The 20,640-nt window shown below is 43.3% G+C and overlaps 1 protein-coding gene across 1 annotated transcript in view; it reads right to left on the bottom strand.

Annotated features, from left to right (window-relative positions):
• Positions 1 to 20,640, bottom strand: part of KIAA1549 (KIAA1549 ortholog) — a 157,804-nt gene that overhangs the window by 35,778 nt on the left and 101,386 nt on the right. The window contains exons 9-10 of the mRNA XM_042795227.1: positions 14,199 to 14,376; positions 11,810 to 11,994 (exon numbers count right to left, since the gene is read on the bottom strand). Of these exons, the coding sequence (XP_042651161.1) occupies positions 11,810 to 11,994; positions 14,199 to 14,376 (363 nt within the window). The remainder of the gene's footprint in view (positions 1 to 11,809; positions 11,995 to 14,198; positions 14,377 to 20,640) is intronic.

Below are 20,640 nucleotides of genomic sequence, written 5' to 3' on the forward strand. Positions count from 1 at the left end.
CCACAGGAACCCTCTCGCTCTCTCCCACCCTGCTGGATCCTTGGCAATGGCTAGGCCTTCTGTTATTAGTCAAGGCTGGGTAGGATGTGGGAATGTTATTTGTAGAACCAGGATACCCATCTCATTTCATGCACAAGCGGGCAAACACGCAACGGAAGAAGGAGGGCATATAAGAAGAGAAAGGATGTATTCTTCCATGCCCATCGGCAGCCAAGGTGGCGGAGACTTTGCCAACGGATCTCACGGACGCTTGCTGGCATCAGAGCACTGGCAGGTCTCAGGTATCGCCGGCCCAGGCCCCAGGCAGCACCCACCCCAGGCACCACAGAACCTGCGGCTCCATCTTCCTAAAGCTGCAGTCCGGTAAACTCATCTGGTCTTACTCTTCCCTGCCAGGCAGGACCAGTCCCCCCGTTCCACCCTCTTGCCCCCTCTCTCCCTCTGCCTGCCAGTTCCAGTTTATACGCTCCAGGAGCCCGAGGCTCAGCTGCTCCTCATTCCTTTACTTGGCCTCATAACAACCTCTGTGTACGGCAACAGAATAAAAAACCCCTCAGCTTTTAAGTGACAGCTCTATAGAGCTTATATGCACAGAACTGGTGTAATCCTCTGCGAATTTAACTGGTTAACCTCCAACAAGCCTCTGTCAATCACATGCAAACATTGTCCCAAAGGTTTAAAACTTAGTCAGAAATGGGCAATTCCTCACAGAATCGGCAAAAGCATCTCCCTCAGACAGCACAGCCTTCTGGCCCTCTTTCCTTTCCTTCCCCACCCTGCACGCCCAAAGGCTGAGAACATGCACTACAGCTTCTCCAAAACAATTTTTCAAATTTGGACAGAGCACTCTCTTTTCTTTTAACCTTGTTCTTTGAAAGCACAAACTCTTCCTATCATAAAAAAAAGATTCTGTATGAAACTGATACTTGAATGGGAAACTTCAGCCTGAATGATTCAAATCTTGCATCGTTCTGTACGGCCAAATAATAACATTCGTAGAGATCTCCTGCTAAAAAAGCTTAGGATAGCACTACCAGCTCCTGACAATATATGAGCAGTATGAGAGACTGCATGCATGTGTGTATACGCATGTTTGCACATAGGAATGAAAAAACGTGGTAGAAAACCAAGTGAAAATACATATATATAAACCATGATACCTGTCTGAATATGAAAAGATGGTCTTTGATAAAAATCTGATAAAACTACTTATTAAAAATAATATTCATTATTTAAGAAATAGAAATACTACTGATTACTACTGCAGAAGCAATGCCAAAAGAAAAATACTTAATTTTCTTAAAAACAAAACAAAACAAAACAAACAAACAAAAAAACCCCAAAAAACAACAAAACCCAAAACCACACTTCTGATAGCTCACCTCTTACACCATGGCAACATTATGACTTTAACTGAGAACTGATACTAACCACAATCTACATTTTCAGTGAAGAGTCTCTGAAGAGACACTGAAGTGCAAGTCTGATCCCTGCAAAACTAGATGGTCCGATCACTGAGACTCAGTGGGATGAATCAGTGTTGTTCCAGACTGAGGAGGTTCCCTACATTTTCTTATGAATTTCTGTGTGCCACCTGCTGCATTCTTCCTTTTCTCGATATACAGTAATATAGTGTAACAGATTGGATGACCTCGGCTCATCTGAGAACGGGTAGTCAGAATATGTGTGAATCAGTCATCTACTACTCATAAATTAACCACCCCCAAGGAAAGAATACAATCTCTTTTCAAGAGCACATTTGTGCTGATACTGCTACCTGTTCAGGTGCTGAAACTGAGCCTCTTTTAATCAGCCTCAAGTGCCTTTACCTAAGACTGCACAAAATCAGCACTGGCAAAGATTTCTTGTTTTAAATGTAAGTTGCTAGAGAATGTTTTCATTTGTTTTATCTTTATACATTTGTGCAAGGGAAAAGATAAACTACTCTGAAGCTTACCACCAAAATAAACATGTCTAAACTACCATAATCATAAAGCATTACATTATACAATGCAGAACCTGCTGAAATCTAAGGGGAAGATGATTTCAAACTGGCAAGTCAAGACAGTGCTTTAATTCTATTGTTATATACTGAATGGAAAAAAGTATTTGAAGCTCAATTCATAGAAAAATCAAATAATTTCTGCAGACGCCTACGAAGTCTGTGCACCTTGGTCAAGGCTTATTCTATGAAAGCAGCTAATAGTTCCAGTACTGTTCAAGTCACAGGAATATAACATGGTTGCCAATATATTGTTTTGATAGATGCAGAGGCATACCAGGAATGTCAACAATCTGTTTTCTCAAGAAAGCAAATACTGCACACACAGGTCAGTGAATAATTTCAGCAGAAAGCAGAAAAGAAGAAATACACTTACTCAGTATTCTTCCCGTAGCTCCTACGAGCAGCAGTTGAATTTGGACATAATATGAAGAACAATGTATTAAGACAATTTTCTATTGATTTTATACCACAGTCTTGCCTCGTTCCTTTTAGAGATAGACGCATTGAGCAGAAGCTGTTAACACACATTTCTAAGGAAACAAAGGAGCTAAGCACGACTTCAAAAATAATACTTTAGTGTCGGTACATAATCTATTAACAGGACATGAATCCCTGTAAACAAGTCCTCTTGACTTACGACCTTACCAGCATGCTACCACATGGAATGCTACAAAAATGACAAGATAAAGAAACTTCACAGAAAAGAAAATAATGTTTTTGCGTCTACTAGTTTAAAGTCAGCAAGGCAATGAGAATCAGTGTTCTTAAAATTAATGTGGGTTGAAGACATAAGTCAGACTGATTTAGGACGGCTTAAAGCTATTAAACATCACAAACTGCCTTCCACAATCTAAGATTCACACCACCAAACCCTTCTCCGTATTCCCAGGGCACCACAGCATAAGGCAGAGTGAATTCACTATATTAGTCTCATGATGCACCAGTAAGGACAATTAATCGCAGTTGCTAGTGTGCTTGTTACGGTCTTTTTAATTTTAACGCATTTTTTTCAGCATGTTCCTACTATCCCATCCAAGACGTCACCTACTTCTTTCTCCCACAAGGATCATCCCACCCATACTGTTTGCGGTGACTGTTCAATGAGATATTTAAAACACCTAAGAAAGTACCAATAAATGAGAATTTGTAAGCACTGAGACATGTTCACCTTTCTCAGTCTCATTTTCCTATTCAGCTCATTCTTCTAATACAATTCCTACCCCTTATGCACATAAGAATACCCTCTGTATTTCTGTTTACATTGCTCTCTTCCAACATAAAACCCTTTAGGACCACAGCCAGAGACTCTCTATAAGGTATGCATACAAATTATACATGCAGTTCAATAACAATAATACATATCTGAGTTAAGATACAAGAAACCTCTGTTGATGAAAAAAGCGTATTAGAAGATCACGTAGAAGCAGGGTTCCATCTCCACAGCCTCCCTCAAAATACTGAAAAAAGACTCATTTTTATTTCTTGAGGTCTTTTTGTGCCATTGACACAGTTTCCCTATGAAATGGGATATGATGCAACCAAGTTGTGCCATAAGCACTAAGCAACACCAAGAAACGTGCAGAGGGACCCTTCACTGGGGCTGGTTTAGGAAACGTCTTCAAGCACCAAAACAAAAAGGTCTCTAATGCAATTTAAATGCCTTCACTTGATAACGGTGTATGCATGTAAAAAGAAGTGTACGTGCAATGGCAGTTCTCTCTATTGCTTCTCAGGTGGGATGCCACCACGCTCCCTTTACAGCAGGGTTACAGCCTATACTAAATATGGCAAGCACCATCTCATAAAGAAGCAGGATTTTGAGATCCAGGGTCAAAAAAGGGGTTGTATGTACAAAATGCTGCCCATTTTCTCATCTTGGCCCAAGTACCTCTTTATACAAATTATGTCTCACATTTGTCATCACAACAGCACATCACAACAAGCTAGTCTGCAGCCCCTGGTCCTCCTTCCCTCCTCTGAACAGTCAAAACTGTGGTCTGCTGCTCACCACCATACAAACGGTAAGTAAAGCAGGAATCCCACAAAAAAATACCACCTCAGGAATTTTTCTGCTGGGGTAGGATTAAAAACAAATAAAGAAACCCCCAAACTTACAAAACTTTATAAAGCCTGCAATTCTCAAGACACCTGTTCTGAAATATTTTCTTAAGATACATTCTTCTTGCAGACTTTCATCATCCCTCTTCTTCTCCTTTGTGCATTTCTTCCTGCCACACTAATATTACCATGACAGCTCAGTAAATTTCACAAAATACAAGAGGGATCACGCCGTTGAAAGCCCGTAACTCTGAGTACATATATGCCCACAGGCTGCTGAGATAACTGCTGTAACAGGCAGAATTTTCTGTCTGAATCACACACAGTTTTAGCCTTCCTTCTCAGACAGAAATGCCGCAGGGTGGATACTGTCTTAATCATGGTTTGGTGAGGCTCCTTTGCACACCTGCTGGATGAAAGTGTCAGGAGTAAGTCAGAAAAAGATCACCAACTTTATAGGACAGACAGGTCACTGCTGCGTCTCAGCTCCACCAGTCATTTGTCCATTAGCTACATCAAACAATTACTCCTCCAAGGTCACATACACAACTCTGACATCAATGGCAACCTCTAAGAGAGGCAGCACAACGCATCAAAAAAATTATTAATTAAGGAAACTCTTTTCTCAATTTGTGAAGCAAAAGAATACGTTCATAACATGGCTCTCATCATCTGGACAGAGCACATACACAATACAGTCCAGAAACACTTCCAATCTGCATATAATGAGAAAAATGTCAATAGACTTTTAAGACAAAGCACAGGTCATCAATTTTCATATATGTTTGTGCTAGTACTTTGTTGGGCTTGGTGACTCAAACATATTTATATATCTAAAAAGGGTTTAATGTGCACAGAAAGAAAGGGCATTGACATCCACTGCAGAAATAATCTGCTTGCTGAAATGAAGCTACAAGTGAGTAGCAACAGTAAAACCTTAGGCAACAATTATTTGATGTTGGCCCATTTCCTTGTTCCCAAAATAGCTAAATTCTACAGCTAACTCTGTACTATCTTTTGTTAAGAAAGAAAGAATTTATTTCCCCAGTATTAACCTAGTCTTAGCGGTCTATTATGTTTAGGATGGTAGGAAGTTTGCCCGTGTTATCTTTTTGTTTATCTCATTTTCAAAAGTAGCCACTACATAACCATCACTCTATAAATCCGTGGGTCACCTACATTTTGAACAGCATACTCAGTTCTACTCTTCCCCCTCTCAAAAAGGATGGAAAAGAACCAGAAAACCTTCAGCCTTTTCACAGGCTAGCACTTGGTTCAAAGGCCAGTTCAACAGAAGGGATAAGAAAGCTGGGACTCCTCTGTCTGGAAAAAGAGACGATGGAGATGGGAATATGACAGATCTGCAAAGTCAGGACTGGCAAAGAGCAAGTGCCTAAGAATCAGCTGTTCGCTGACCCCTCCAAGGACTAGGGGGCCTCAGAGAAAACAAAGAGGTGACAGGGTAAAAGCAAGCCGAAACAAGATGATGTGGTTCTTCATATAACACGCTGTGGAAATCCCGAGCAGCAGCTCAGATGGATTTAGGACTGGACAAGTTCACGGAACAGGTACCTGCTGAGGGTTGCTAAGAACCATCACTTCTAGAGGAAAGCGCCTGAGACACAAGTAACTGGAGGCTGGAGAGTTACTCAAGGGAAAACATCACGTGCACTTGCCCTGTCCTCCCCTTCTACAGGCTTTTGCATTCGGCACCTGGGCTAGCTAGCCTTTGGCCTCAAGATATCTGCTCAGAAGTTTGTAAAAAAGCAGATGGAGACATTTTCCTTTTTATATCTATCGGTATAGGCAGTATATCTAAGTGTGGCATTTTATTTCTACAATTTGCGAATAGTTAAGCCTCATTACAGAAGGAGAGTTCCTACAAAAGAGCTCTTGCAGAGGAATTGCCATCAGAGAAATGTATTGTTGAGAAGTAATTAAGACGTTGAATACTGTGTTCCCCTTGTCAGAATCCAGTTATTGACTCTGAAGCAAAACCTGTATGCCAATTGCAAAAAGGCAACATTTTGGATAGTTAGTCAAGGTTGCTATTAGAAGTGAATGATATTTGTTATGCAAACAGTAGGCAGAGACATGAATCTTTTGCACAAACTCATGTCAGTTTTCAAGTAGTTTTTATAAGATTGGTGTCAGCTGCCTTTCTTAATGGGAGTCTCTTTTGACTGGAATTATTCTGCAATGCAGAGCGGTTGCCTTGACATTATACAGATGAACAAAAGCATTACAGGATGTCAAAATATCACAAGAATTCTTTATACCAGGAGCAGAAACCTAGTATTTAGCCTCCAGCAGGGCTGGCCTCTTTGATCCTGGGAACACTGAAGAGGTGGTCTAGCTGAACGCACCGTAATAAGCAAAACCCTCACTTCAGAGGTGTAAAGTTACACCTGACACATGAGATTCGGCTAGCAGATCTCCTTGCTTGGGGGGCGGGAGAATAAAAACGCACGCCCGTCCCCCTGGGCCATCCTGCAGAACGCGTGACCCGTCGCCCGTGAGCCGGAGCGACGCGCGCCGGTCTGGCCGGCCGGCAGGAGCAGCGAGGGCTGGCGCCCCGGTCCCCAGGCGACCGCGGGTCAGCCCCGGCTCGCTGGCACACCGTGCAGGCTGGCAGCCCCCCGGCTCGGGGGGCACTGCCCGTGCTGCTGCTCGAGGAGCAGGTGCGGCACTGTGTGCTCGGTCCCAGGGCCTCGCGGGGACTGACCCACCTCGCCTCTCCCACGCGTGAACACGGGGAGCCAGAGGGACACGTTCAGCCTCGGAGAGCCACGGTGGCACGCAGAGGGCTCCAGAGGGGAGCGAATTCTGGCTGGGGAAGCAGGCTTTTCCTCCCTAGGGTTTTAGGATGTGCCCTCGGAAAAAACAGGAACCGAGCAAGCCACTCAAAGTTAGCACTGTAGAGGCCATGACTTCAGCGTGCCTAGCATTTACAGGAGAACATCCAAGACCTTCTAAATAAACCGTCAATGAGCTTGTCCACACGTGTCAGATTCTTGTCATCAGGGCAGGGAGCCTTTCCCGGAATAACTGTCTAGAGCTTAAGCTACCTCTGATAAAGCCTAGCAAGGGATTTGACTTCTTTCTTCAGGTGCTTGTACACAGCAGGGAAAGTGAAATGCCTCGTGAACCAGATTCCATTTTAACTTTTGGATGACCACAGAGAAAGAAATAATATTACCAAAACTGTTTCTGTTACAGATAATATGTACAATGTCGGGGGTTTTTTCCCCTCTGGGGAAGAAGAAAGGGGTTGGCAGTGTTTTCACACAAAAACATCAGTAGTCCAGTACAGAGCAGAACGATGGCTTGGGCATTAAATATATTTATCTGTTTTTTCATGAAGAAGAAGAAGAATAACCCATGGCAAAAATAAAATTGTCCACAAAAAGCACAGCTTCTTCACAAGGAAAAAAGCTCAGGCTGGGACAATGTTGTGGGAGATATAGGCAATGGCAAGAGAGAAAATCCTGTAATTTATAAAATGCCACTTACACATCTTTTTATTTCAAAAGGCAAAGACATCTTTAATCCAGTGCAACAACCCAGATCACATCAAGGTGAATCTCCAGTAGGATGCTACGGCTTACAGAACAAGTCATGAATACTTGATGTGCCCTTTAAATATCTTAGTTCCATCTCTTGAAAAGAATTATCCCTGCACAGACCGATGAATCTTGCATAGAAATGCACTGCTCTGACCTGCTTCCTTAACTCCCAGTTTAAAAAGGGTCCAAATAACTTTGATCTAAGCATGTTTTCCCATCTAATCTTCAGAATGAAAAAGGTAACATAATATTTTTCAGGTACTGTTAGTCCTGCTTTGAGGCAGAGGCATAGATTAGCTAATCAGAATCTCTTCAAGATCCCCCCCTTTTTTTTTTTATTACTTTATTTTTGAACCTGGTTTTGACAACCTCAGTTCCCACAAAAGTTTTCTTTCCTGAGCACTTGTTTATATTCACTGAAATAGCAGACTTCTGAGACTATCCAGAAGTAAAACATCATACTGAGTTCAGACTCTCTCTTTTTTGCAGAAGATAACATTGTGAGCCTCTTTAAGAAGGACCCTTATGCCATCCTGTCTGCAAGACACTGTTCCTGTGATGAAACTAGATGGCCAGATGGAGAGAACAGAACCTGGTAGAGGGGCATGATACACCCCAGCTGCAGAACAGCCCTTCACTGAATACCGCCTACCCTGCCCACCTCATCACCTCAGAAGAAACATTATCTTTGCTACTGTCTATATTATCTTTGAGAATGACCTGGCCTTGAAGGTGGGGGCAAGCAGCAAATCTGGACTCCAGCCCAGCTTCAGGCACATAAACACAGATGTAACCTGGGGTACTTCTGTGGGTTTGTCACTGCGGGACCTGAACGCTGTTCAACACAGCTATGCCTGCTGAACTGGGAAATAAGCTATTACTGACCATCACGAGTGAGGGGCTGTGACCCAAATATTTAAAGGGGTAAGGGACCAAAGCAGGTTAGCTGTGCCGGCACGATACACTGGCCAGTATGACTGAATTGTTGCATAATGCAACTATCTGGTGATCTTTACCTCCCCTGAGGGGTACCTGGGCAGCCATACCCTCAGGGCACACCCAAAAGGCATGCAGGGCCTTAGTACCAACAGCTAATAGTACTGGTTTGCTTCATCCGAAGATAGAGTGTGAGGGTATGCAGCTTATGAATTACTTGTAATGGTGGTCATAGGAACGCAAAAATCATACCTACTCTGTAAAGTAAACGGTTACATATAGAAGAATAAAATTAAAACTTAAATAATTATATTGTCTGAGTGCATACCGAAATATTTCAGGAAAAAACAGGAGTTTAAAACCAGAATTAAGTGAAAGAAAGGACAAAAGAAAAGATGGTGCAAGAATGACACATGGGGCTATAGAATCCAGGAAAATTGGCAGCGTCTTAGAAGTGTCTCTCTGCAGAGAAGAACACAAATTTGTAAGAGTGTCTAAACTGAGAATAAAAAGCTCCTGAAAAACTTATGTCTTACTCATGTAATCTGCATTACTGTACATTTGCAGAAGCTCTCTCGCTTGACATTTCCAGGAATCAGACTTTAAGTGGCAAAGTCTTTTCCTCAGCAGCGTGAGGCAAACAGGCTTTCCCCTCACCCCACTCCCAACCTTGTTCCAGGCTTTCACAGGTGACATGATTTGCTATCAGCTGCTACTGTGAATTCTAACAGATTATTATGCTGCCCACCGGTATTCTATGTTGAAATGGCTAATTAAGCACACTGAAAAAAAGACTGGTGATACCTCTGGAGATCCACCAGTGCAGTATGATAGCCTATTTCATCTGAGCAAGAAAAGGGTGTCTCAGTTTCTTATCTTCCAACCAACATGCACTTTCAAGCAGGAAACACACTGTGGACTTATTACATGGTTGAAAAGAATTGTCTTCTATTTCCAGTACGGATATGCCATGCATATGTTTATGAAATACTTCAATATTTATACATTCAATTTCTATATTTACATTAAAAGCATTTTTTTTTAAAAAGATTAATGGAACTGAGAAGAGCCAGCACTATAATGCATTTTTATGGTTTTTACCAATGAAATATTGATTCCAAAAGAAAAACCCAGATCTTTAACCTAAATATCCTTGCATTTACAGATGCAGTGCAGGCCTTCACTCTCCTTTGGTACCAAAGTCAAGCTCTGTAGAAAGGGAATGAAAATAACTGTGGGTGGGTGAGAAAGGGGGACCCGGAGCCCATTCTTGAACTGAGTTTATTTTCAGACCTAAATCCCTGACCACATGATTTCACTCTTTCGATCATTTCTTTTCATTTGCTGTAATAAAAAGCAGAAAACCCCCAAACAACCTTAAAGGATGGGACCACACCAAATATCCCTAATCATCTGTACAGTGTTGCGGCTGGCTGGGGGTCCTCAGTGCTCGTTCAATATGCCCTACTCTGCCCTGGGATTCCAACCCACTGTTTGAAGACATGAAGAAATCCCAAAGATGGCTTGCTACTAAGGAAGCCAGAGTACTGCTTTTCTTCTGGATCTCGGGAAAAGGAGAAAAATGGTTTTCGAAGTAGATTCTGCCAGTTGTTTGATGTGCTAAGTGATAAAAATTTAAGACACTTTCTGTTGCTGCTTTGCCTCATTTAGTATTGAAGTATGAGCCATCCACTGGCACAAGGATTGGACTAGATGTCCTTACTGGTTCTTTCTAGTTTGCTTACAGTGACTTCCCTAAAGAAGGCAAAGTGACAGGCTCCCTAGGCGAACTGAAATGAGACTTGCATACAAACAAGCTCAAGGCTTCTGACTCATGAATGATTAAGATGAAGAATACTGTGTAAGCAGTGGCGAAAAACAACTGAGCCATTTTCCCAAAAGAAAGTAAAACTGTGGAAGGTGTTTCTGGCCTTGCAGTCAACCCAACCCAACTGCTTTCTTCCAAAAAGCTCGTGACAACAGAGAGGTATCGAAAATGTATGTGATGAAATAGGATACCAAGGGTAATGATCCTCTCCTGCCTTTTTTGTATGACCCTTCTCAAATTAGCCAAAACTACTGTGGGGAACTTGTTCAATCAAAATCTGCGTTACGTACTACCACGGCACAGGTGAAACAAGGTACCAGGGAGTGAAGTTCATCAAAGGGTACCACTTGTTGCCAACCTCAATTCTGACACTCAGTCTGCAGAGGCAAGACAAGTGGAAGTTACTATTGATTTGTTCCGACTGCTTTGGAAGAGCAATCGCTTTCTGCTTCTCTTATCTTTCACATCATTCATTATCTTGAATGAGAGCACGGTGTACAGACAAGGCTTGTTATGGAGAAAACTGTATGATTGAACATGAGGCGACAGTACAAGCACATAACTACAGTACCACAGGATTAGCACAGGCAGATTATTTTGCCTTTAATAATGCCCCTGAAGGTATAGTCAGTAATAAGCATCTCTGACACACAGACCAGTTCACTTCAGTTGCAGAAAGGAAAGGCAGGATGTGTAACTCTCTTCCATTCTTTTTACTGAATATATCCTTTGTGAAAATCCTGGATCACATGTTTTTTTCATTTACAGTCTTAGGGAGGTAAAAGACAGACTACTGAATTTCCCACCATCCTAACCCGGTCCTCCAACACCCTGGCCAACACGCTCACCCATGCAGTGTCATGCAGAGCCGCTAATTAACCTTCTGGTCCTGCAACAGGCTTTCACAACAGCAACACAAGAGCCCCAGCAGAACACAGAGCAGCAAGGATAGGCTCCAGCAAATTCCAGTTTCAGCATAAGGTGTAACGAATAGTGTGGTTCAGATGTCAAATTAGTTTAGCAGAAGCTCTCCAAAGAAAAATTCAGCCCTCTGCAGAAAACAAGCTCAGTGATTCAACACTCAATGCATTTCCTCTTATTCAGTCCTAGCCAAAGCCTTGAAATGAAGTGATAAAGAAAGGTTCCTTTCAGCCTCAGTGCCCACATTTCAGAAGGATGTATCTATCTAATGCAGTATCATATACCTAGGAGAACAAATAAAACACTACGGGATTCTTGACTTCAACTATCATTTGACTTTTTTCCCTTTTTTTTTTTTTTTTTTTAAAAAAAAACTGGAAGGCTCTGAAACTATGTCTCCACATGCTATTTAGGGATGCTAGGTGTTCCCTAGACTCTCACATTCATTTACGATCAGAATACTCAAGTTCCTCCCTGCAGAGCTTCCCCTTTTACCTTCTGTCGCTGCTGAATGTTGCTTATCGTGTCTGGCTGAAACTCCAGCTTGTCTGTTCGACAAAGTTTCCAGTATAAAATAATAACGATCAGGAGCACCACAGCCACTGGGACTGCCACACCAACAATGATCCACAGGTTGCTATTCTGTGACTCTGAGGTGGGCTCCTTCAGCTTCTCCACAGCTGTAAAGTTAAAAGGAAGACAAGAATATTATGTGGTTATATATTTTAAACTGAGGGCACGTCAAGGTTACGTATTTTTATGTTCTTGCAAATGCTAGTTAAGGAATTTATCAGAAACCAGCTGCACATCACAGGAAATGTCATACCACTTAATGTATGTCACGCTCGGGAAGCACAGGGCAGGTGATCGATTGTCCTACCTTCTGAAGACCTAGTTCTTAAAATACTAATGAAAATACACTTCTGCCACATCACTCTGTAACCCAAAACTGAGCTGACAAAGTGAAATGGGTCCAGAAAAATAACTTACCACTAACAAAAGTGAGAAGGACTTTCCAACATTATTGCCTGCTTCCTGCTTTAAGCAGTATTTATCAGCTGCCTCTTCTCTTTCGTTATACATTATATATTTTGTTACCTTCCCCATCAATAATCAGAGTTTGAAATCAGTAACACCTTCCTCCCCAAGGTGTATAGTTCCACATTTTTTATGACTTTTTTCTCTTTTCTCTGTTTCTTTGACAGCGTGCAAGATCCTTTAGCCCCGAACAGAAGACAAAACTACTGGAAAGTGTAATCAAACCAGTCACACTTGTAAAAAGTGAACTGGAGGAACGGACAAAACTTTGATTTGCTCTATTTTGGATAGTGGTTATACGAGGGAAGAAAAACCACAGCAGTGATATATTTCTAGTCGAAGTGACACGCTTCCTTAAAATGATGTTTTCAACTTAAATAGAATGTTTATATGCAATCTTATTTTTATATATAATTTTATGAACAGCCGTTCTAATGATGAACCTAGGGATTAAAGGAACATACAATTCTTGTATTTTATACATCTGGCAGTGTATTTATGACATTACATTTTGTTATAAAAATAACCTTTTTTGATCTAGTTTCTTCCAATAAGAAGAAACGTTTAAAGAATTTCTACAGTTCTATGCCTCTTAAAAGAACCTTCTAATGACGTGTCAAAGATAAGTTTCCACATGCAGAATATGCTATAAACAGTTCATGAAGTTTGTTCAACACTTACCATTTTTGTAAAGGGAATTTATTCTTGCAACTTTTTGCATTTCTGTCTAACTAATATTACAGTCCATTAACAGATATTAGGCAGATATGTATAAGCTCTTGACCTATCTTTAAACCACGAGGGACAAAATTTAGAAACACATCCTGATAGTGCAATTATTACTATTTTCTTTCTTTTCATTCTGCAGAGAATTTATAAAACAGATACATGCTTGTTCTATTGGCAAAATACCCTGTGGTACAATATAACTTATGCCTCCATATTGCACAGAAAAGGGAAAAGGTAATTGAGCATTCATATCAATGAGATATTTTGAAGATCATATACACATCTGTTACTGTTTTAAAATACTTTCAAGTTTCTTTCCTAATCCTAGCATGGAATTTTGAGTAGGTCTCCTGTTTCACTTCTTACTGTAAATTATTTCTACACCAAGCTTCCTGATTAAAGTCATGATATGACTTTGTATGAGCTGCCATATTTATTCTGATGTGTATCTAGCAAAAGTTCACTTTACTTTTATATTATCTTTATTAAAAGATCACATTACTTATGTACCACTGATGGACAAACAAATAAAAATAAGGTCATTTTTATTCAATGGAGGAAATAAACTTTCTTTTTGCTTATACCCTTCAAAGTGCCCCAGATGGCATTAGCCGACATCTTTCACTCACAGAAACAATAATTCAGACAAACCAAAACTAGTAACTTGTATTAAACTTCACTGCCATTACTCAGCTGAAGGCAACACCCATTTCACACTGACGCTCTCCAATCCCACAACTGGGAGTTCTGTGCAAGCCCCTGGGCAAGATAAGCTGTAAAGAAATATTGGGCTAGCGGAAGGAGATGAAAATGGCAAGAAAGCATCTAGTTTGCACAGCATTCTTCTCGCACAAGCTCTAAAGTGAATGCAGCGAGGCTTGCACTTAAGGACCCTGCTGCAATTGCAAGCTCAGCAGAGTCTTCAAGAAGCAAAAGCAACAGCACGTAGCTCACTGCAGGACCGCTAAAACGTATTTCCTCAGGAGGGTCAAAATTGCAGCGTCCCCAAAAGAAAACACTGCCACCGTGGGCACCACGCAGCGCCGTAAACCTCAAAGCTAATGTCACCCTTCCCGTTTCTCTCTGCCGGCATCAGGGTGGATCTGACGGGGCTTACGCTGTGCAACGGTGCCTTCAATGCGGTACCCAAGGATGATTGCAGCCCGCTGGATATCAACTCTGTTCATCAGGTCGGAGCACTTCAGAGCACTGAGTCTCTCTCCACCTTGGTCCTCCACAAAATAGATCAGCTCCACAGGGTTATCAACACCAACTAACCGTGACACGTTCACAATCTGGAAAGAAATTGGAAAGCTTTTATATTTTAAGTTGTACTTATTTGAGGCTCCCATACATTTGGTCTTTCAGTCCTTACCCTCTCTCCCCCTTTCCTTCACAGGGGCTGGACCTTAAGGACACTTACGTAAAAATAAACATTCAAAACAGCTTTGCCAAGATGGCATCACTATCTCTTAACTGCCACTGCGTGCAAGATTCCATCTTGTATTATGATGTAGAAATACAATTCCTGTTAAAGGAAATCCCTCTATCTGTGACACCAAAGAATAGGATGGATGTTATACTAACCACGTAACTGCTGTGAACTGGTACAGTTTGGAAATTGTCAATATCCAGAGAAGTCTGATGGGAAGGCGTCACGCGTAGCGCTCCAAAATACTGTATGCAGCAAAGGCAGCATACACACCAGCTAGTTCCTTCATCTCAGAAGAACTTAAGACAATGTTGGGCAAGCACAGATACACAAAGCTAATACTCAGTAATAGTAATCTGTTTCCAAACTAAAATTCAGGATGTTTTCACTTAATACTTACACAAAAGATTCTGAGTGGGAGTCTTCCAGGGCAAGACAACATTGCGGGAATAATGTATCGGTGCCCAATCACACGAGTACCACTCAAGTGCTCCAGGACCCCGGGAAATTTACAGAAATATCTATGTTGTAACTGAAATGAAAAATTCCAGGGAAACAATCCCTTGTATAATACATTTCTATGGCAAACCTGAAGTTTCCATTTTTTTTTTTTTCGCTATTTGTTCCATGACAACGCACAGATCCAGTACCAAAGTAAGAGAACTGCTTTCACTCTGAAGATGCCAACACTGTGCCGCCCTGGAAGCCTCACACTGCCTTTAGCGTTTGCCGGTTAGCAGGAGCTACTGAAGAGATTGGAGTGATTGCACTTTTCCCTTCTCTAAATACACACTTTGACTTTGCTTTATTCATAACACACACCTCTTTGTTCCAGTTTTTCCAAACGTTAAGCAGCCACACAGGTAAATATTCTGTTAGCTTCAGATAGAACTGTTTGCTCTTCCTCAATGGAAGCACCTGCAGTCACCTTTATCCTCCAAGGAGCTCCCCCGGCATCCACCTCTCCTCAGGAAGGAATAGATTTGATGCTGTGGGAAGCAATTCCTCCTACCTAGTTCTAAAGATGTTAATAATCAAAAGAATGCATGCTATGAGGAAGCCCTGTAGATACGCTCTCTAACCACCAAACATCTACATTGCATATGAGAATCACATAACAATTTTGAATTCCTGTAAAATTAGATCTTACATGTAATAACTACTCTCTGTTTAACCATTTACATGTAATAGTGAGTTCAACCTAGAATTAGGCCAAAGAAATAGCAGGAGGTATTGTATCATTTAAAACAGAGTTTGAGAAGCTCTGGAAGGAATTGCCACAAACAGAACGATGTATTTTGCTTCCTTCAGAACTATTCTTTACTATGAAGTACACATTTAATAAATTAGAATCTCAAACACTGCCCACAGGCTTAAAGTAAAGCAAACACACACGTTTGCATGTCTGAGGCTTACAAAAGCAAAGCTTCATATTGTTTTCCTTCCTAGTTTCCAACAAAACAATCATGTTGAAGGAAAGCAGTACAATGTTGTAGCTCAACAGGGATGATGTTCTGGTCTTTGGAGACATGAACTCAGTATGTCCTAAAAAAGCATTTCCTAGGAGTGGTAATTGCACGGTATAGGATAAATAAAATAAAAGGAAAAAAAGAGAAAGCACAATTGTCATGGAAGTCTTTTAGGCCAAATCAACTGAAAGAGTAATGTTCAGCATCAGTCACGTTTCATGTAAGAAACGGGACACCTACCAATAGAGCAGAAGAATGTGTGAATTTCTGGAAACACAGCAAGACTTGCTAACAGGACTCGTTAACCAGTGCTGCTTCTCATCCTGAACGCTATTCGCTCTCTTACCAGCTAAGGGGCAGCCAATCCCTGACTGAAGGTAACAGAAGAATATCAATAAATAAGGTTTCAACACACATATTCAGCAGCTGTAAGGCTGAATCTGGCTTCATGGAACCCAGATATACCATTACTCAAGCAAATGTCCACAGCTCTCTGTTCCTGTTTCAGCTGGGCTGCCCGCACCGCAGCCTGGCTGCAGCGCACGGAGCAGCAGGGCGCAGGCACTCGTCTCTGCCCTCAGCACCGAGCAACTCTTCTTAAGGAGCACTTAACTCACGGGGAGAGTGAGGGAGTTGAAAGGCCACGTGGGACTGGAAGTCAAGGGGTTCTTTGTTTAATTTTATGAAACCTCTCTGTGTATATGGCAAAGCTACAGAATCGGAGAAATTCAGAAGATCCTTAAATTGAATCATCATACATTTTATGGCGTTGTGGAGTATCCAAGTACTACTGTAATTATATGTGTGTGACACACACAGGGTAGCAGTCAGAAGCTGGCTGAGTGGGTTTAAAAAGGAACTTCTCCACAGCTGCCTTTAGAAAGGGCAGAGGAGGAGGAGGACAGACTCCAGTGCAAGCTGGCGCAACTTAATACAATTTTTCACACAGGATTAAAAACAACTGTGTATGGCTCCCTATGCTGAGGAACAGGGATGGGTGAGAACAGAGTGGAGATAGGAAGAGGTAGCTGGAAGTATTTCGGCACAATATAGAGAACATGGGAACGAGCATGAAGAAATTCATGGGAGAGTGGAGGCGCAGGCTGGTGCTGATGAACGAAGCTCCGTATTTTACGGGAAGTTTTCTCTGAAATACTTCATTCTGAATACATGCTATTTTATGACTGCTCACACCATACTGAGCAGATGAAATTTCAGACCCTAGGGGAGATGGTAATGGATTTCTATTCTGGGAAAGCTGATGGCTGACCAGGGTATTCTTGGGGTGACTACAAGACCACTGGACTTCTACATAAACACAGCAAGCGTGACAGTATTGCTACTTCAGTTTCCATCTCTGTCACACTGATTCACTAAAAAATGGGGTTTCTTTGTTTGGGGCTTTTTGTTTTGTTTTTTTAACCTAACCTCTGAGTTTATGAGTTTGCTGCAACACAGAAAATGGCACGCTGGATCTGAATTGGCTTTAAGTCTGTTTATAAAACTGAGGTAACACAGCCACTGGGCTAATTTTTTTACACAGTTTCTGTACACTAAGTTTTGTGCCATTTTGCTCCCAATTATACTCTGTGCAGATTCAGATTGGTTTTGTCTCATATTTTACAGAGATGTCTCTATCTGTGAGAGTGCTAAGAATGCAAGCAGAGGCAGAAATGGTATTTTCCAGGCATCCAGCAAAGCAGCCCATGTGTATGGAAGCATTTAAACATTTTACATTTATACTCTGGCAGCGAGGGATGACACAGGGAGGTAGAAGATACAAGAATTTCAATACATGGGAGGCAGAAAATGAAAATAATAATAATAAAAAAAGACTAATTCAACTTCTGTGTACATAAATGATACCACCTTTGTTGATACTAGATGTGCATTTAACCTCCACAGAGTAAAGACTTAACCGTGTTCAGGTCTCAGTAAATTTAATTTAAAAAGTGTTTCCAAGAGAATATCACAGGTCAGTGAACAGAGTTGCCTTGGCAACCAAATCTAGTTCATAATTTAAAGAGGGGAAATCCAGGTGGTGGGCAAGCAAATGTAAGACAATTGCAGATTGTCAGTCAGCCGGTGGGATGTCGCAGTCAGCAAACCAGTCAGGAGTAAGGAATCCTTGGGTGACCTGGTTCAGCGTTTTGGAGGCGTGAGCATTACTTAGAAACAAGCAAACACACACACACACACACACACACAGGACCTCCAAAACGCATGTAACAAGGGCTGTTTCGCCTTGTTCACCACGCTCATCCCCTTGGGAAAAAAAGAATCGAAAAAGATTCTGCTTTCCGTCACTTTGAAAGTAGGACTTCAGCGTCCAGGCAAAGAGATGAAGCTGAAGGGCTCAGGAGGCAAGGCACCAGAAAGGGGCTGCAAAGCAGACAGGGCCGGCAGCCAGCCCTGGGGCTGAGGGGGCTCCCGCGGGGACGCAGCGTGGCAGCGCCGCGTGCGGGCCCTCAGCTCCCTCCCCTCGGCCCGCACAGGCCTGGCCCGCACCGGCCTGGCCCGCACAGGCCTGGCCCGCACAGGCCTGGCCCGCACCGGCCTGGCCCGCACAGGCCTGGCCCGCACCGGCCTGGCCCGCACAGGCCTGGCCCGCACAGGCCTGGCCCGCACAGGACCCGGCTTGCCAAAACAGGGGAAGGAGGGGGCTGCGGGCAGCCTGGCGGAGCGGCCAGCCGCTGCCCAGGGCGGCCGGCGGAGGGGCAGAACGCCTCCGAGGAGAAGGTGAAGCCGCAGCTGCCCCCAAAGGCTCCATTCCAACACCCAGAAACTCCCAGCAAGGCTGGGCCTTTTCTCAGATTGCACACCCTGGAGATGTTGGTAAAAAAAAATGAGAGAATAAACCTCTGCCTTAATGAAAAGTTCAGTTCAGTCCTTATGTCCCCTCATAAGTACCGCTTCCTCGCACACGTTACAACTACAGTGTCGCCCAATGTGCTCTTTAAATCAGAACGTTGTTCTTTTTGTCACCTGCTAGGGGCACCTTTTCTCCTTCTATTAGGTTCAAAGACCAAGCATGCCGAAATGAAGGAAAATTAATTATTTTCGTATTAGCTCCTGGTGTCTTCTTAAACTACAGTTAAGTCATTTAATTCCTCATAACCGATAGAATTAAATCTAGCCAAGGACGTCAAGGGCAACAAGAGACCTGGCTACCCGGGATATGGAGAAGGCTGAGGTGCTCAACAACTTTTTTGCCGCAGTCTTCACTGGCAAGGACTCCAGCCACACCACCCAAGATGCAGAAGGCGAGGGTAGGGACTGGGAGAATGAGGAACTGCCTACCGTAGGAGAAGGTCAGGTTGGAGACTACCTAAGGAACCTGAAGGTGCACAAATCCATGGGACTTGATGAGATGCATTCACGGGTCCTGAGGGAAATGCTGGATGAAGTCGTGAAGCCACTATTCTTCATACTTGAGAAGTCATGGCGGTCTGGTGAGGTCACCGCTGGCTGGAAAAGGGGAAACATAGCCTCTCATTTTTAAAAAGGGGACTAAAAAGGAAGACCTGAGGAACTAGAGGCCACTCAGTCTCACCTCTGTGCCTGGCAAGATCATGGAACAGATCCTCCTGGAAACTATGCCAGGGCACATGGAAAATAAGGAGGTGATTGGTGACAGACAACACAGCTTCACTAAGGACAAATCATGCCTGGCAAATTTGGTGGCCTTCTACAACAGCGTTACAGCATCAGCAGATAAGGGAAGAGTAGCTAACATCATCTACCTCGACTTGTGCAAAGCATGTGACACTGTCCCAAACAACATTCTTGTCTCTAAATTGGAGAGACGTGGGTTTGCTGGATGGGCCACTCCGTGGACAAGAACTTGGCTGGATGGTCATACCCAAAGACCTGCAGTCAATGGCCCAGTGTCCAAGTGGAGAGCAGGGATGAGTGGCGTTCCTCAGGGGTTGGTAGCGGGCCCCACGCTGCTTAACAGCTTTGCTGGTGACACTGACAGTGGGATCGAGGGCACTCTCAGCAAGTTTGCTGATGAGACCGAGCTGTGTGGTGAGGTCAACACGCTGGAGGGCAGGGATGCCGTCCCGAGGGACCGTGGCAGGCTGGAGAGGTGGGACCGTGCAAGCCTCATGCAGTTCAACGAGGCCAAGTGCAATGTCTTGCACATGAGTCGAGGCAATCCCAAACACAGATCCAGGCTGGGCGATGAGTGGATTGAGAGCAGCCCTGCGGAGAAGGACTTGGGAGTAGTAATGGATGGAAAACTGTGAGCCAGCAAGGTGTGCTCACTGCCCAGAAAGCCAACCGTGTCCTGGGCTGCAGCAAGTGTGGGCAGCAGGGCGAGGGGGGGGATTCAGCCCCTCTGCTCTGAGCTCCTGAGACCCCACCCAGAGTACGGCATTCAGCTCCGGGGCCCGCAGTATAATAATGACATGGACATGATCAGGTGTGCCCAGAGGGGGCCACGGAGATGCTGGGGGGGCTGGAGCAGCTCCCCTGGGAGGCCGGGCTGAGAGAGTTGGGGGGTTCAGCCTGGAGAAGAGAAGGGTCCGGGGAGCCCTTCGAGCAGCCTCCCAGGGCTTAAAGGGGGGGCAGGAGAGGTGGGGAGGGACTCTGGGTCAGGGGGTGTAGTGACAGGGTGAGGGGTAAGGGTTTTAAACTGAAAGAGGGTAGACTTA

The sequence above is a fragment of the Tyto alba genome, unplaced genomic scaffold (assembly GCF_018691265.1).
Source record: "Tyto alba isolate M040663 unplaced genomic scaffold, T.alba_DEE_v4.0 Super-Scaffold_21, whole genome shotgun sequence".
In the NCBI taxonomy this organism is placed as follows: Eukaryota; Metazoa; Chordata; class Aves; order Strigiformes; family Tytonidae; genus Tyto; species Tyto alba.